Genomic DNA, 16,168 nt, shown 5'->3' with positions numbered 1-16,168 from the left:
AATACAGATCTATCGTCTCAGAGATAAAATATTTCATGTCAAAAGGTTTTTGTTCCAACACTTAAGGGCAAAAAGTAAATGTAATTCACTTTAGGAAGATAAATGAGCTACTGAATGAGGGAAAAAAAAATAAGAATAACATCTCACATATAGCATAAATGTCCATTTTTGTAATATATAATACACTGATTTTTAATTATTGTTTCAGATCAGTTATATCTCCCGATCCGCAAAAAAAAAAACGAGTTTTTGAAAATTAAATACTTTAATTGGGTATATATCAGCCAAATCTCAGTCTTCAGTAGGATGTCTCCTAGTTGCGAGACTCTTCAACGATGTCCATAATAATTTGGCCACTTGATCATATCCTAAGCCCTCTAATCTTTCTAATATTTGCACCCGAAGATCATCAAAGGATTCAAAATGAGGCGTAGATGCCCCTTGATATTTGAAGAGCTTATCAAATACTTTTGGAGTGATAGGCTCTCTGATATCCTGTGGCTTTTTATTTTCGCCCATAAGACCTTTTATTAATGTTGAAACTTCACGAGCAAAAGCAGTGTTGTGGCTGACCAAATTGAACCAATGAATATCTCCTGCGGTCTGAATTTTCTGTATGAAATCTTTCGGTACTAATAACCCTTTAGTATTAGATTTAGAATTATTAAACAGCCTGTCCCTCCAAAGCAAATTACAAAAATCTAGCACAAATGAGTTTCTAATTTCAATCGAGGTCTTGAAGTAATCTTGCTCATCAAAATCGCTATTTTCTTGAAGTTCATCAACGATTTGCGACAATGGATAATTTTTAAGGAAATTAATGTGATGGCACGCAAAATTCACCAAGTTCGGTTCTTGAGAAAGCAAAAGCCTGTAAATAAGGAACGGAGAAACAATCTTGAATGTATTGTTGCTCACTGGCATATCTTCAAGAAATCCAATAAATTCACAAGAAGAATAACAGAATTCAATAAATCTGGGGGAATCCTTGAATTTATTCATATTGAATAAAATATGTGAAAGGAATCTCTCATAGATTTTAGAGACATACACCCAGCCATAATGCTCATCATCTTGGTTATATTGCCACTTTCTTAATAATCCTATAACACTATTCAAAAATGACACGCACCATTGTATATCGTCACTACTAACAAAAATTTCTTCGTACTTCAAGCATAACTCAGTGGTAAAGTCATTTTCCTGTGAAATTTCAGACGGCATGGTCAAAAATGGGAAGAAGATCCAAGCGTATTGAGAGCAGCCGGGATATTCGAGATTGAGAAGCTTAACAATTGAGGGTAAAAGAAACCCATTTATCTTGGAGTAAGTTTCACATCCAGCTAACACTAATTTGACTTCTGAAAGATTATGAGTAGGATTACTCAAGAGTAAGTCAATATACGAATCTAGTTTTTCCAAGCCATCAGTATCTCCATTATCCGATAAAATGTTTACTATCAATAGCTGGTAGAATAAATCATTTTTAAAAATCACATTGAGCTGATCTGGAACGTGCAAAAAGTCGAAAACTTTCAAGAATTTGGAGGCTGTGTTTATGTCATTCCAAATTATTTCTTTAAAACAGCAACTTTCATTTATTGGATTATCGTGATTCATGACTTTGACTACTTGGCTTATTTTGAAGAAATTGTTGTAAAGGTAATCGTCACTTCCACCAATGGATTTTCTCTTCTTATTTATAGACAATCTCTCTTCAAAGTCGGCCAAGTTTCCGAAGTATTCATAAACTGCCACCTTGAACCAGGAATAAGAAAGCTCACTAGAGCTGGCTTCTACTATTTTTTTCCATTTGTTGAGAAAAGTTTTGTCTGGATAAGTGAAAATCTTCGTTGAACTTATCACCGGGGCATTGTTTGAAAAATGATTCAAAAAATCAGCATCTCCGTCAGCGTCCAGATAGTTATTGTTATTATAGCCATCAAAATCATTGATATTATTCGGAACTAGTGCTTCATAGTGAATCAATAAGGCTGTTAGAAAAGGAGAAGAGCTTAGAGAGCGCTTGATCAAGCTATTGAGAAATTGAAGTTTCCACGGCTTCACATGCGATATTTGAGTCAGAAGATATAATAGCTGTGAAATCCATTGGCTCAAGAAGTCCAAACTTAGAAAATTGAATAGCATCCCGTTTAATCTAGCAAGTATGGTCCTACTTTTTAGAAAAAATGACACACAAACTAACCATTTGGCCAATGCCATCTGAATTCTTTTATCAGGAAACGACTTTAGGGATTTTTTTTTGGACTCGTCAACACCAAAGCATCCTACTATATGAACTATCGGGGAGCTCAGGATTTTCGACCTTGGTAGGAGCAATTTGCTAATGATAAATGTCTTGTGGTTAACTGACAATTTGTTGTTTGCTGGGTTATTTCCGTCCTTATCATGCAAAAAAGTAACAAGACTAATCAAGGTTCCCAATTGTTTTCCAGATACACCATGGTGAGACACAAGCTCTTCAAGATTTTCTAGTATAAATTTGGTTTGCAGCATGTCTTTTATGAAAGAAACTTTCACAAGTTTCTTGATCAACTTTGTGATCTGCCTATCCACTTCCAAATCTGCGGCACTCATTTCAGCTGTACTTCATTAATTATCTCAATCAAGCAGCAGAATGAAGAGTACCTTGGAATAAATAAACATAAGAGAAATATTGGCCCAAATTATTTGTTGGATTTTTTGATTACTTTCGGGAATTTTTTAGAGAAGATTGATAATCCCTTTGTTTACCATTTTTTCTTTTTGTTGTTTTTTTTTTTTTTTTTCTCCACTGTGTTTTTCGTGTTTGGCGTTGCTAGAAGTTATCTGACATGCATCAATAGAGTAAACAACTACCTAAAATACATCATTATAATATACATTTAACTAAATTACATAAACTAATATACATAGCATTATTGAATTATTACCCCTTTATCTGAAGCCTTGGTGGTAATATACTTCTTTAACATCATGAAAACTTCGACCCAGGATTTTTCAGCTATTCGATTATTCAGTTTACCATAGCTTTTAACATTTTCATAATTGATATTAACGAAGTTCAGCAACCATCCTAGCTTCTCAAACTGATTGAACTTCAAAATAGTATCTACAAAGGACTTAAGCACGTTTGTTAATGCTATAGGAACAGAAGTATGTGCGGCAATTAATGATTTCAAGGAGGAGTTCAATTGCTTTTGAGAGCAGTTAACCAAGTAGCTGACACTGATATCTAGAAAATTACCATCTTTTGCATTTCCTTTCCCCAAGTAAAACTCACTGATGCAAAACTTTTCAAAATATCTCTGACCACCATATATTATATTTTTTTGCTTCATCAGTCTAGCAGAGGAATTTTTATTATTTTTCTCAATCTTTTTCATTTTTTTCGCATGTTTCTTCAATTCATTAACGTTATTATTCTTGAATGTTACCTCCTCATTTTTCCAGTTAGTAAGGATTTCAGATTGAACAGATGTCGGAAATTCAGTAGTAAAAACGTCCTTATTAATACCAGGATTATTGGCAAAGAAAAGATCTTGGGTGGTAATAAAACTACTTGTATCGTCACCAGAAACGTCATAAATAGAAATATTTTGTGTCTTGCTCAAAATTTTAGCATCTGTAACCATATCATTTAAACCGCCATTATTTTGAAGGCCATCTATTTCTTCTTTTTTGAATTTTACAGAAATCGGCTTATTAATAAGTGGTTTTTGGATTTTTAACCTTGCTTTATTTTTGGCCAATCTCTGATGTAGATTCAATTTATGCTTTTCATCAAATTTCCTAGTAATGAGGTCAGATTTATATTGCAACTTGATTTCATCTTGGATCTCTTTTGGCAACCCATCAAATACAGTAGCGTCATACTGACTAGGTAGCTCAAAGCTCTTATCCTGAATATTCTTTTCTTCATGAAAGTTCAATTTCTTCTGTTTTGAGTCCAAATGTCGGACATCCTTTAATTTTCCAATTCTTATCCCAAGACCACGAACATCTTCAAGTTTGATAATGGAGTTTTCATTACTATTTTTACCCATTCCGCCACCAATCGCCATTTTAAACAAATTTTTTATTTCTGTTAATAATATTCCGAACTCCCTTGTTGGGAGACCAATATTAGAGCTCTTGGTAATCAATTCACATTGGCCCATGCCTAAAAATTTTTCATTCTTTGTATTGGGAAGTCTCTTCATTAGTTTAAGGGTAAGGTTTGACCCAATTTTATTAAAAACATCCATCCTCTTTATCAATTCTCTTACGAGGTCTTCAAAGAACACTTCAACTTGCTCAAATTTCACAAACCTAATCCCCCAATTGACATCAATTGAAATTGCTTCCTTATTTAGAATATGTTGTTCATATTCATATTTTAGGGTTTTCATTAAAGGCACTGTACCTTTGGATTTGGTAGAATCATCTTTACCATGAATATAATTATAAAATTTTTCTCCATTTTTATTTCCAAAAATAGTAATGAGATTTTGCAAAGATAATTTCTTTTCATGTAGATCACCGACCCTGAGACAAGAAATGCTCTCCTTTTTGATAGGTAAAGTATCATTAAAATAAGCCTGAATCAATTTCATTGTGGAATTTGATCCAACTCCAGGCAAATCCTTGAATAAAAAGTTTTTCAAAAACGGTTTAGGATCCTCATTATTTGAGTTCAAATAATGTACACCACCAGGCTTAGCATGTTTTAAACATAAACGTGATAAGATTCGATTATTTGCAATACCAATACTTATGTCACAGTTTGTAAGGCTTTTGGCCATGTTTTTAAGCCTTTTTGCTCGATTCATATAATATTGTTTTTGGTCTGTAGAACCATTGTTATCCCATCCATCCACTGCTTCAACCTCGATAACACATTCGTCGACAGAAATTGGCAAAATACAAATAATGTCAATATTCTCCTCACTGGAAAGTAAAAAATTATAAAAAATCCTGGAAATCCGTTCATAGTTTGCGAAGTCATACTTCAAGCTAACTATATTGGGACATAATTTTCTTGCGTCTTTAATCCACATTCCATTTTGTATCCCATATGCTCTAGCGGCATAATTACAACTGCTAATGTCAGAAGTTAGTTTTCCGTGGGTAACAACAATAGGAGTATTGGTGAAATCTAAATCTGGGCGCATCATTGCAGATACCCTGGCAAAGAAACAGTCAAAGTCAATATAAAAGAGAATACTGTGATTAGATAAATTCAGATTATTAGGATTTGATTCAAATCTTTTTATCGATTTAATAATAAATTCAGATTTGAAACTAGTTCTCCAAGCACTCAAATGATGCAAACGGGAATTTTCAAAGAAATATTTCAAAAAGTTCGGTTGCGTGGAATCTATTGGCCTTGTGGATTGAGGGGCCAGGGTTCCCTCAGATGTTGAAGCGTTATTATTGTTGAAGTTTGATGGGAGATTATCAATATTGAAATCATTAACTTTGGTATCTAAAGCCTTCCTATCATTTGAGCCCATTTGTGTTTGTTCTACATTCTTTTGGATACCCTTGTTACTAACTTGTAGTTCCTGTTGACCATAGTCTCTTTTTTCAATAATTGAATATTCTTTCCAATCAACAAGCCTCCCATTTTTTATGCTATCAATAATCCATTCAGGTTTCACAACTTTATATAGTCTAAACTCCTCATGTTTCTTAGGTGTTAACTTACTAGCAACAATATGGGTTACCTGCGACTTTCCTGATAAATAATGCAAAAATTTTCCACCGTGTAAAATAACTAATTTATGAATTTCATTAATACCTGGGATAGTATAGCCATTAACATGTATGATACAATCCTTAAAAATAAGGCCCATTTGGGGTTTTCCTGGAGATAGAGGAAACTTCTTCAATTGGATATTTACATTTGGTGCATCCTGAGCTTCAATATTTTGCATAAACTCTTTTCTTTTTTGATTCCATTTGATAAAGTTTTCATCTGCTTTTTGTTGTTTAAGCTTCTTTCGGTGGAAATATGATCCATAATCCCCAAAATCTTGGTCATCATCATCCTCTGTAATATTATGGTCGGTGATATCTTCATTATCATCATTTACTCTTTCCATTTCATTGAATGTATTTGAATTTCCATTATGATTTTCTTCTATGTTCTCAAAAGATCTTGCATTCGGAAAAACTGTTTTTTGCTTGATGGAAGTGGTTAATGGTGTGGAAGTTATGGGAGCGTTATTATCCAATAAACCATCTTTTTTAATCGGGTTCGTTTTTGTAGGAGTAGAGATTAAGGAAACCTTAGGACGGCTTTGTGTTTCATTTTTCCTTTGCATATTAGGAAACTTTTTGTCTAGAATCGCAATCATTTCCTCATCATCGCCATCATCTCCAAATGAGCTGCTCATGAAGGAGTTATCACTGTCAAATGTGACTAACTTATTGATATTCTTTAAAGATAACAGGCATAAACCATGAAAGTTAGATGGATTCAGAAATTTATCGATAGAACTAAGCTTTCTAGCCCTATGGGAAAAATCATTCTCTTTAGATTTCTTCAGCGAAAATAAAGTAGGCTTTTGTGAAGCAGATTGGTTTTTGGCATTTTGGGCAGTTTCAATACGAGAAAAAACACGATCAAACTCCTGAGTCTCGTTCGTAAAATCGCTAATATTATCACTTTCAAAGCTCATGCCATGTTAGACTTGTTATATTCCCTGTCTTTTACCAGATTGTGTTGGTACCAGCATCACAACACCAAGAAACAATTTACTTCAGATCATCTGCTTCCTCTACTTTCGAGAAGCTTATTATGTGCTAAACGCACCTCAAATATTCTATGAGTAGCCATGATTATTATTAGTATGATGATTTTTACGCTAAAATAATTACGAATAGTTATGATGAATACTCCTTGACGAAATGCCTTCAGATAGTTATCATCATTAGGTAGCAGAGCGAAGAATAGATAAATAATTATAATATAGGAGTAGGAATAAAAATGATGCATATTCATAGCTTGAAGAATTCAAAAAAAAATGGTAAAGGGATGAACGAATTATGAAGTAAACAATTAACTGGGAAAATATGCTGAGCTAATGAAAAGATAGAAGAGAATATAACAGTCACCAGGATCTGTTACTGTTATTTGAAGAGTTAAGCCTAAGTTCGTTAGTCCTGTAAGATAATCCATCAATTTCCTCATCGTAATTCTTCGGAGGAGCTTTCTTTTTTGGAAATGGGCTGAATGATTTTTTTGAGTAGTATGACTGATGATCCCTATCTGAGGATGTGGATATGGAAGTCATACTAGTCCCATACCCAGAACCAGCACTAGTGTTAGAAGTATTAGAGTATCTGCTTGTAGTACTTTTATGAGGTGGTGGCGGAGGAACATTTTCCTTTGTTCCAAAATTTTGAAATAACACTTTCGAGGTGTTGAATTCTGGTAATTTTGGGAGGATAGTCGAAATTTTCATTGGGTCAGCAACGGAGTCTTGGTCCCTCAACTGTCTGACTGGAGATCTTGATTTCGATCGTCCATCATCCATAAACTGTGAATATCTCGAAGTTCCAAAATTGTTTCTATACCAATCAGTTTGAACTTCCTTTTCTAAGTCATCAAAAGAAGCATTTATTGACCGCATATTTCTTTGTTGGTGTGCTGGTCTTCTTACTGGGCTGGTACTTTGGGAAGTTCTGGAGGGGGAAATTGATCTCTGCGATTGAAAATATCTTCCACTAGAATAGTCTGAAATCATTGAGGGATTGCCAGCTCTACTCATTATTGATTGAGCAAGCTCTGGATTTCTTGAAAGAAGTTCTTCAAATTTCTCAGGATTTTCCTTCAAAATCTGTCTAGCAATGCTATCATCGAATATCGAGCTAAATTCGGTTCTTTGTGACCCTTGAAACGCGGAGCTGTTCTGAGTAGCCTGGAAATTTCCTAATCTTGATCTTCTTGAGTATTCATCGCTCATAGCATCATTAAATACTTCAGAGTAATTGCTATCACCTGCTACAGAGCTATACGGACTGCTTTTAAGCGGTGATTTCGATCTATGGCTTCTAAAATAATCACTTCTCGCGTCGTAATCATCTCGGTAATCATCATCAAGATATTTATTGTCATCAAGGCTGACAAAGCTATCTTCTTCCCCTGGTCTGATGGGAAGTGGTCTGATGGTATTCCGATGCAAGGTCACAGCTCCCTTCTTCTTAACTTGTTCAGTTGGAGCTGAAGGATAGAAAGTCATTTCCACATAAACCTCACCGGCTGTTCTACCCGCATATTGCAATGGATGCCATTTGTCATAACCATCTTCACTACTGGTATTGAAAACCGGGGAGCAGTCAATTTCAGCATCACCAATTAACACTGGCTGCTTTTTGGTTTCATCAAGGATAGAAACCTTTAGCAAAGGGTTTATGTCCGAAGTTAATTGGAATCGTGATTCATGATTCCATTCAGGAGTTTGACCACCTCTGGCTATTGCAGGAGTTCTGTCAACGATGTTTGCAATTCTCGCTATGCAGTATGGATTTTGCTTATCTAGTTTTCTTCTGTTTGGCAAGTTCCGGGCCTTAAGAATGACAATAATAAGTGTCCCACTGCCTCTTAGGTCTGACATAGGTCTGATTTCAATTATTGGTTATTGTAAAATATGTTGGTTTTATACGGTGTATCAATGAAATATTTGTGAGAGTGTGATTTTATTTTGTTTTTTTGTTTATTTTTTTTTCCTATTTTTTGATCACTTTATTCTTTCAAAAGAATTGTAGTTATGTATAGGGAAGTTGTTATCACTTTTCTTTTGTTGTTTCCCGCGTGGCGGATCTTGTTTATAAATGAGGGATGGAAAATTTGGTGAAGGACGCGCAGCTTTGTTTACTTTTTGTTAAACGGACCCGTTTTTGTAACTGCATCAAATTCTTGACGAGTCGTCAACAGAAATAAATAAATGCTCAACAAATAAAAATACTCCAGAATATTCTATGCAAAAAATAATAATAAGGGATATTCAGAAAGGAGTAATCATGCCACTTTCACTTAATACTACTAATTACCATGCTTAAAAATAGATACTTTGTTATAATTATATCATATATGGTTGTAAAGGACCCTCGGAAAACAAGCAAGAAATGTGGAACATGGCTTCGTCCCCCGGCTTTGGTGGCTTAGGTACGAAGAACAGAGTCGATTTGCTGATGTGAATTTGCTACTTGAATCATAATCATAAACAAAAACGTCTCATTACAAATAAGTTATAAGTTATAGCGCCCTAAGCTTTTAGAAGTAAAATAATAATTAAAATAATACAAAATATGAAAGAGTACTTTGCAAACTAACATACAAAAATAAAATGGAAAAAGAATAACAATAAAAGGAAAACTGATCATTATTTAGTCGTTATTGAAAGTTCCTTCCTTCCTCTCTAATAATCTGGAGGAGGCGGAGGTGGTGGAGGCAAGGAATCTTCAAAAGGTTCCGGAGGCGGAAGTAATTCCAGTGGAGCACCAAGAGGAGGCCCCATAGGTGGCCCCATAGGTGGCGGAGGAGGTGGTGCTAGCATATCCTCCATACCAGGGGGTGGTGGTGGTGGAGGTGGTTGAAATTCACCAATATTTGAAGGAGGAGCAAAATTTGGAGGAGGAGGAAGAGATTGGACCTGTGGAATATTATTGTTATATCCATGGTTGTAATTATTATAATTTCCACCATTAGGAACATTATTATTATATGGCTGCCCATTATTACCTCTATATTGCTGCGTATGTTGTCTGTGTTGATTCTGCCTGTGGTTATTGTTGTAGTTATTGTAGCCATTATTATAACTATTATTACTATTATAGCTATTATTAGTATTATAACTATTATAACCACTATTATCATTATTACCATTATAACCGTTATTACCATAACCAGCATTCATATAGCCATTTTTGTTATAGCCATTATTATTATAGCCATTTCTATTATAGCCAGCATTATTATAACCAGGATTGCTACGCTTATGACCATTGCCAGAATAATCACCTGGCGCCCCCTCTTGGAGATTACCATCATCATTCTGCAAATTTCTCTTTTTAGGTAGCCCGTCATTACCATCGGTGATGGACGCAATCGGTCCACTTGACTCATCGCCATTGATTTCCTTCATCATTTGTTCAAATTCAAGATCAGCAGTAGACATATCACCATTACCCATTTGATCCTTTAATTTACAATCTCTTGCAAAATGTCCAATATTGCCACAAATCCGACAAACAATACTTTCCAAAAATTTCTTTTGATTAGGACAGTCAAATCTTTTATGACCCATTTCACCACAATTTGGGCAAGGTCTTTCTTGGTACTCTCTTAAGGTACCATTGATAGCCGCTAATTCTCGTAACTGACCTCTCTTTAAATCATTCTGGCCCTCTGGTGTCAAAACAGCCCTGTTTATGACATCCTTACAGGCATCGATACCTTTTTGCAATTTTGTGGGGTCTTCACTGGTAATCAAACAGTGCAAATCTTCTTCAAGGTTATTTTGACGCTCTGTGATCGAAGAGCGATTCTTACCTTCTTTCACAGACCCTTTCCCACGGATGGCGATCTTAGCTCCACTTTCTTCTTCCAATCTCCTCAAGGTGTTACCTCTAGGACCAATTAATAAGCCAATGAAATTGATATCTGGATATTCTTTCACAGGAATGAAAACCTTTTCAACAATTTTAGTACTTGCCCTTTTATAGTCAGTAGGAGGAGTGTATCCTGCTATCGATCTGATTGCATTTTCAATTAATGAATGTCTTTCTTCTTCTAATTGCTTCCTATAAATATACTCTGGTGTATTAATTCTTTTACCAGTGGCATCATACTTTGGTGCAGGAGTAGGCTTTCTAGATGGGGGAACCTTACTCAAGAACTTCTCTGGGTGTCTTAATTTGTTTGATATTTCTTCAATTCTAAAAACAATCTGATATGCTTCCATTTGTTCATTTGTCAACGCCCCTACAATTTGGGTTCCCATTCCCATAAGATCCAATAAGTGCCCAGTATTGTCATGACTCCATTTATCTTCTTCGAGGATCAGAATTACTCCTTGGCTCGGTATTGGATCCCTTCTTCTGAGAGAAAATGACATCCTTGTAGAGTCCTTTATCATCTATTTTAATCAAATTGCATGATTATGGCACATCTGCAATCCAAAAATTTTTACTGCTATGCCAAAACCCTTGCTTACCCGGTGGAAAGGCATCAGGAGGGCGTGTATCATTTATTGATAACAATTTCTCCCAACATGTATTACCGGCTACGAATCCCCATAGTAATATATAATATATAATATAAATAAATACGTATAGTGTGTATTATTTTGGTATTTGAGATTCTAGAAAACTAGAAAATAAAAGGCGGTAAATTTCTCCATTGACAACTATTTGTAATAGAAGTAAATTAAAAATTAAAGTAAATTAAAATGAATTAAATAAGTAACATATCTTAGAGCAAGAGCTATTTGGAGCCAATGGTAATTTCCTCGATTGTCTCTTTTAAACTTAATTCCATATCGCCTGCCTCCATTTTAACTTCCTCTAAAGCTCTCCACTCCTTTGGCAAGAAAAGAGCGACGATGAAAAAGTTAGTAGTGGCAAGAACCGAAACCACAAACGTCCCAAATACAATCAAAACAGAAGACCAGCTAGCTAGCAGACTTGTAAAAGGTACCATAATATGGAAGCCGATTATGATTATCAACGAAAAAATAACGTGAAGAGCCCTCCATTTCAATTGCTTCCAAGATAATATGGTCTCCTTTTCATAGGAGGAGATCAAAGCCCTTAGCTTTTCAATATTTTCAATTCTGGAGAAAAGAGAATTCTTCAGTTCCATTTCGATATTTTTTTGAGCTGCAGAATCACTGATTTTTAATTGGCAGTAATATGCAAAATGATCAGAATAGCTCCCAATGTCTGGAATTTTTTCAGTGAATTTGACTTCTGCTTCAATGGGTTCTAGACAAGTGTTAATCAAAATGTAATCTAATCTGCAAGCTTTCGTGCTAGGTAAATGGGCTCTCCAGGAGTTCAAAACCGAATCACACGTAGTCGCTGCCCTATCAATTTGTTGCTCTGGGTTTAATTGGGAAATTTGCAAATCTGAAAGAACTTCTTCGCCAGTAATCAGGCTTCTATTTTTGATCAAAACATCCCAAGAGTCATGCAAACCTGATTCTTTGGTAATAAGATTAAATGGTAGGGATCCGGGCTTTGAATTCAAATCTCCAACTACGATGACGGCGTATCCTGCCTTGCTTAACATTTTCGATAATTTGGCAAAATCCCAAGCCTGACAGGCTCGATGGCAATCGTAAGCAGCGTCACCAGTAGCACTATATGGTGCATGCATATGGCTATTCAAAACAGCGATAGGCATGCTATTTAATTTTGATTTTTTCAATATGGTAACCGATATACTTTTTCCAACAAACCAGTCACCTCTAAAGAACGCACTAGGTCTGCCATTGATAGGGAACCGATAAAGGAAAGTAGATTCAATAGGGATCTTGGATAATATTGCCAAACCAGGACCCGCTATTATACCAGAGCTGAAATACCTGGTGTATGGAAAAATATTAGACAATTTTGACTTAAAATATTCCCAATCTTCTTCACACCAGACTTCTTGCAAGGCAATGATATCAAACTGATATTTTTTATCAGTTGCCAATCTATCAGCAATACTGTTTAATCTTTGCTTTCGGTGCTTGGAAACATATTTGAGACCCCAGGTATTAAAGGTTAAAAATTTTATTGATGGTTCCTCTGTAGTTGCTTGAGACGCAACTGCTGGTGCATCTCCCATATTCCTAATTTGATTTTTACCCTCGATATACAAGAAATATTGTCCAGAAAGCTGTAACTATCGGTACAAGTAACTATGATGAAATGATGTTGATTACGTTTGGTGTTATCATTACTTACAGCGTTTTTTGTAACCACAAAAAAGAAATTCTAAGCGCACACAACATTTTCCTTCAGTGTCGGAATCTTATTTTTGTATTTCACTCCTTACAATGTAACTTAACTGATCACAATTTATATCCATAGATTAGAATAATTAAGGCTTATGCCTGTACTCTTTAGGTTCCCCATTCATGGTTATTTCTGGTCTTGTGAGCTCGTCCATAGTCTCATATATGTCGTTTCCTCTAACCAGGTTCAATAGCCGATCAATAAAACCGCATGAATTTTCTGAATGAGAAGCTCTAGTTTCGCTGGAATCCATGTTTGAAGAAGTAGGTCCTTTAGATTTATTATTTTCGTGAGATTCGTCATCATGCGATAAAATTTCAAGATATTCCTTAAATTGGAAAGAGTGAACCTCTAGTAGGAGGCACTTGTTTGGTATTGGACGAGGTTCGAATTTAAAACCAATAGAGGCACGATAGTTCCTTAGAAAGCCTTCATTATCACCAACAAGATCAGGCATGTTTTTTGTATAATCATTGGGCTTTCCTGATTCCTGGTCATTTCTTATATCAAATATGAATCCAAAGAGCTCAGCACCAGTAATATCATCATTTTTTTCCTGCAAATTATTAAGACGTCTGAATTCATCAAATGCCAACATAAAAGAAAGGTTCACTTTCGTATCACCATAATATAATCGAACACTTTTCTGGAAATATGCTTTATTAAGAACCTCAAAATTCTTCATCAAGGTATTCTTGAATTCCATAAGATACCCCAACTTATACACAAGAGATTCAGATAACCCATTCATAGCAGGATCCACATTTTTGGAAATCTGAGTGATTTGATATTTAAGAAGAAAGATAGAAACTAGAGACCGAAAAATTAAGCTGCCAAACACAGATAGCACTAGAATAATTAACCTTCCTAGTAGTGGGAGAATTCTATAATTAAAATTCTTGAAGTTCTCGTCACTTTCAATATCCAAAAACACATCATTTTGTATAGAAAAATCTCGAGCAAAAATATTTGTACTAGTTCGACTGAGCTTGAACAATTCTTTTAAACAATAGGAGTATAACTGTTGATTTTGTTTTTCTTCATAATAATTTATTAGAATAATAATTAGCTTGACTTGGATAATAATTATTGTAAGAAATCGCCTGAGTTGCAATATTTTATTGAGCACAATTAAATACGAACTCTCTAACTTAATTATCCAGCTCGAAGAGTCCGATCTTGCACAAAAGAAAGAGGTAAAATTTTCCCAATCCTTGAAATATTCACACGGGTCTCCAAATTCTGAGGAAATATAGTTCTTGTAAATATTATATAATGAGGAAACTTCTGTTAGATTTACGCTATTATTGTCATGGATTAAAGTCTCGAACTTTAATAATAATCGATGTATCTCATCCTGTTTCACGTAATCAAAATCAACTAACAAATCGAATTGCAACTCCTCCGCCACCAGTAGCTCATTAATAAATTTTATGTCATTTTCAGAGTCAGAATATTTTGGTCTTATTGGTAAGTCAACAAGTGTGCCTCTATTTAGCCCAATGTTTGATGCCACCCCACTTAGTACAAATTCCTCAACATTTAATCTCATTATACTGTGAAAAGTCCTTCTAGAAATATAAACTAGCTTTTCCCTATGCTGAAAATCAACACCTGGTTGAGTTCCCAGTTCACCAAAAGACATGTTCGACCAGTCTCTGCCTAGCCCTATCGATTTGGAAAGGCCATGAATGGTACTTAGTAAATTTACTCGCTCTGTTTCGTAGAGTGAGCCATGCTCTTCTGCCATTCCAAAGTAGTATGCCACTAAAATATTTGCATTCATGGAAGTGATACTAGATTTAGTCAAATATTTCGCTTGAGATAAACATATAGACGCTAGAGTGATATAGTCATTCCCGATATACTGTAAGTTGTCTATATTTACCATTTCGAGCTCTATTGGATTTGATGGGGTAGCTACTTGGAAATTAGATTTAAGAACACAGTAACTAATTCTCAAGATTATTAAAAATGAAGCAAGCACGCCAAAGTCAATGAAGGAAGTCAACGAAATATTACACCTTCGAGTCTCGGAAAAGTGTGAAGCCCCAAAGTCAGAGCGTTCTTGACCTATATAAAGCCCCACAACTATTAACTCAATATCCCGTTTAAAGCAATGTAAGTCTAAAATTGGAATGAAAGGATGAACATATCTCTCAAAAATATTCCAAAGGTACCTTAAATGTGCTGGTTTTTCCGGTAGTAATCTCTCTATGTCTTGTATGAGAGAAGCTCTTGAGTTTTCATTGGAAAATGTCTCCCTATAAGAAGGGAAATAATTTATATTCTGTCTTGCCATATTCAAGCTAGTTAGAATCTTTAGATTGTATTCCAAAAGCGCACTTGTCTTCAGCAACGCCATATTAATGATAAATCTAAATTTCCCCGATTTGAACTTCTCGTTGAGCTTTTCTGGCAATGGAGAAATTAGTATTGTCAAATCTTTATTGAGAGTATTTTCTTTTGAAAATTGTTTTAAATGCTTATAAAATCCGTTGATGTGACATGCGGAAGAGACGTAGAACTGGTCATTGGCAAATAGTGCCGCCCGGTGAAGGGGTTTGTGCAGAATTAGCGAGTTTGAACCAACAGAAATGAAAACTTTGCCGGTGAAAAAGTCATATCTGGCCTCTCCATCAATCATAGCGTTTGGAATTTCATAGCCACTATATTCAAAATTTTGGCCGAATCGATCATGTTTCGCGGAGCTCGGAAGGCAGCTGGTACTCTTGTTATCAAACTCAGGAGGGCTTTTTTGCTCTAATAGTAATTCCAATCTGTGGATATGATCTTTCAAATGAGACACTTGAGAACGTATCTGTGACATTCCAGAAGATGACGTCTCAGAAAGATCAGGGTATGGTGGCGAAATAGTATTATATTGACCTTCAGACTCATAATGACATCTCGACGAATAACCATGTTGAAGACAATAAGTACATACAGGCCGCCTCTTATCACATTTCTTCTTTCTAGAGCGACACAAAGAGCATGATTGCGGTATCCTGTTACGTTTTCTTTTAGTTTCCATATCGAACTAGTGGTACAGAACTCCAATCTTCGTGGGGTTGGATCAGTGACCGATTTTTATTTCTTGCAAAAAAGCGCGGGGAGTGCTTTTATCAAAAACTATATCTCTAAAAACTTCGGTACTCAGAAGCCATTATTCTGA

At 35.3% G+C, this 16,168-nt stretch overlaps 6 protein-coding genes across 6 annotated transcripts; all 6 read right to left on the bottom strand. All coding sequences in view use genetic code 12, as the record gives it.

The window, feature by feature from the left end:
* Positions 1-291: 291 nt before the first annotated feature.
* On the bottom strand, positions 292-2,598 carry DASC09_044800 (uncharacterized protein; the record flags this gene model as incomplete). Its single annotated transcript, XM_064998079.1, has 1 exon — positions 292-2,598. One exon carries the CDS (start codon positions 2,596-2,598, stop codon positions 292-294), a length of 2,307 nt encoding a protein of 768 aa, XP_064854151.1.
* A 320-nt stretch (positions 2,599-2,918) lies between these two features.
* Positions 2,919-6,665, bottom strand: REV1 (deoxycytidyl transferase; the record flags this gene model as incomplete). The annotated part of the gene is made up of 1 exon (XM_064998078.1): positions 2,919-6,665. One exon carries the CDS (start codon positions 6,663-6,665, stop codon positions 2,919-2,921), a length of 3,747 nt encoding a protein of 1,248 aa, XP_064854150.1.
* Positions 6,666-7,097: 432 nt separating this feature from the next.
* On the bottom strand, positions 7,098-8,603 carry INN1 (Inn1p; the record flags this gene model as incomplete). Its single annotated transcript, XM_064998077.1, has 1 exon — positions 7,098-8,603. One exon carries the CDS (start codon positions 8,601-8,603, stop codon positions 7,098-7,100), a length of 1,506 nt encoding a protein of 501 aa, XP_064854149.1.
* Positions 8,604-9,407: 804 nt separating this feature from the next.
* DASC09_044770 (mRNA splicing protein MSL5) lies at positions 9,408-11,126 on the bottom strand (the record flags this gene model as incomplete). Its single annotated transcript, XM_064998076.1, has 1 exon — positions 9,408-11,126. One exon carries the CDS (start codon positions 11,124-11,126, stop codon positions 9,408-9,410), a length of 1,719 nt encoding a protein of 572 aa, XP_064854148.1.
* Positions 11,127-11,473: 347 nt separating this feature from the next.
* ISC1 (inositol phosphosphingolipid phospholipase) lies at positions 11,474-12,823 on the bottom strand (the record flags this gene model as incomplete). Its single annotated transcript, XM_064998075.1, has 1 exon — positions 11,474-12,823. One exon carries the CDS (start codon positions 12,821-12,823, stop codon positions 11,474-11,476), a length of 1,350 nt encoding a protein of 449 aa, XP_064854147.1.
* Positions 12,824-13,078: 255 nt separating this feature from the next.
* DASC09_044750 (Zn(II)2Cys6 transcription factor) lies at positions 13,079-16,027 on the bottom strand (the record flags this gene model as incomplete). Its single annotated transcript, XM_064998074.1, has 1 exon — positions 13,079-16,027. One exon carries the CDS (start codon positions 16,025-16,027, stop codon positions 13,079-13,081), a length of 2,949 nt encoding a protein of 982 aa, XP_064854146.1.
* Positions 16,028-16,168: the final 141 nt, after the last annotated feature.

This window comes from Saccharomycopsis crataegensis, assembly GCF_037102585.1.
Source record: "Saccharomycopsis crataegensis DNA, jcf7180000000084, whole genome shotgun sequence".
Taxonomy (NCBI): domain Eukaryota; kingdom Fungi; phylum Ascomycota; class Saccharomycetes; order Ascoideales; family Saccharomycopsidaceae; genus Saccharomycopsis; species Saccharomycopsis crataegensis.
This window is presented reverse-complemented; position numbering and strand designations above follow the sequence as displayed.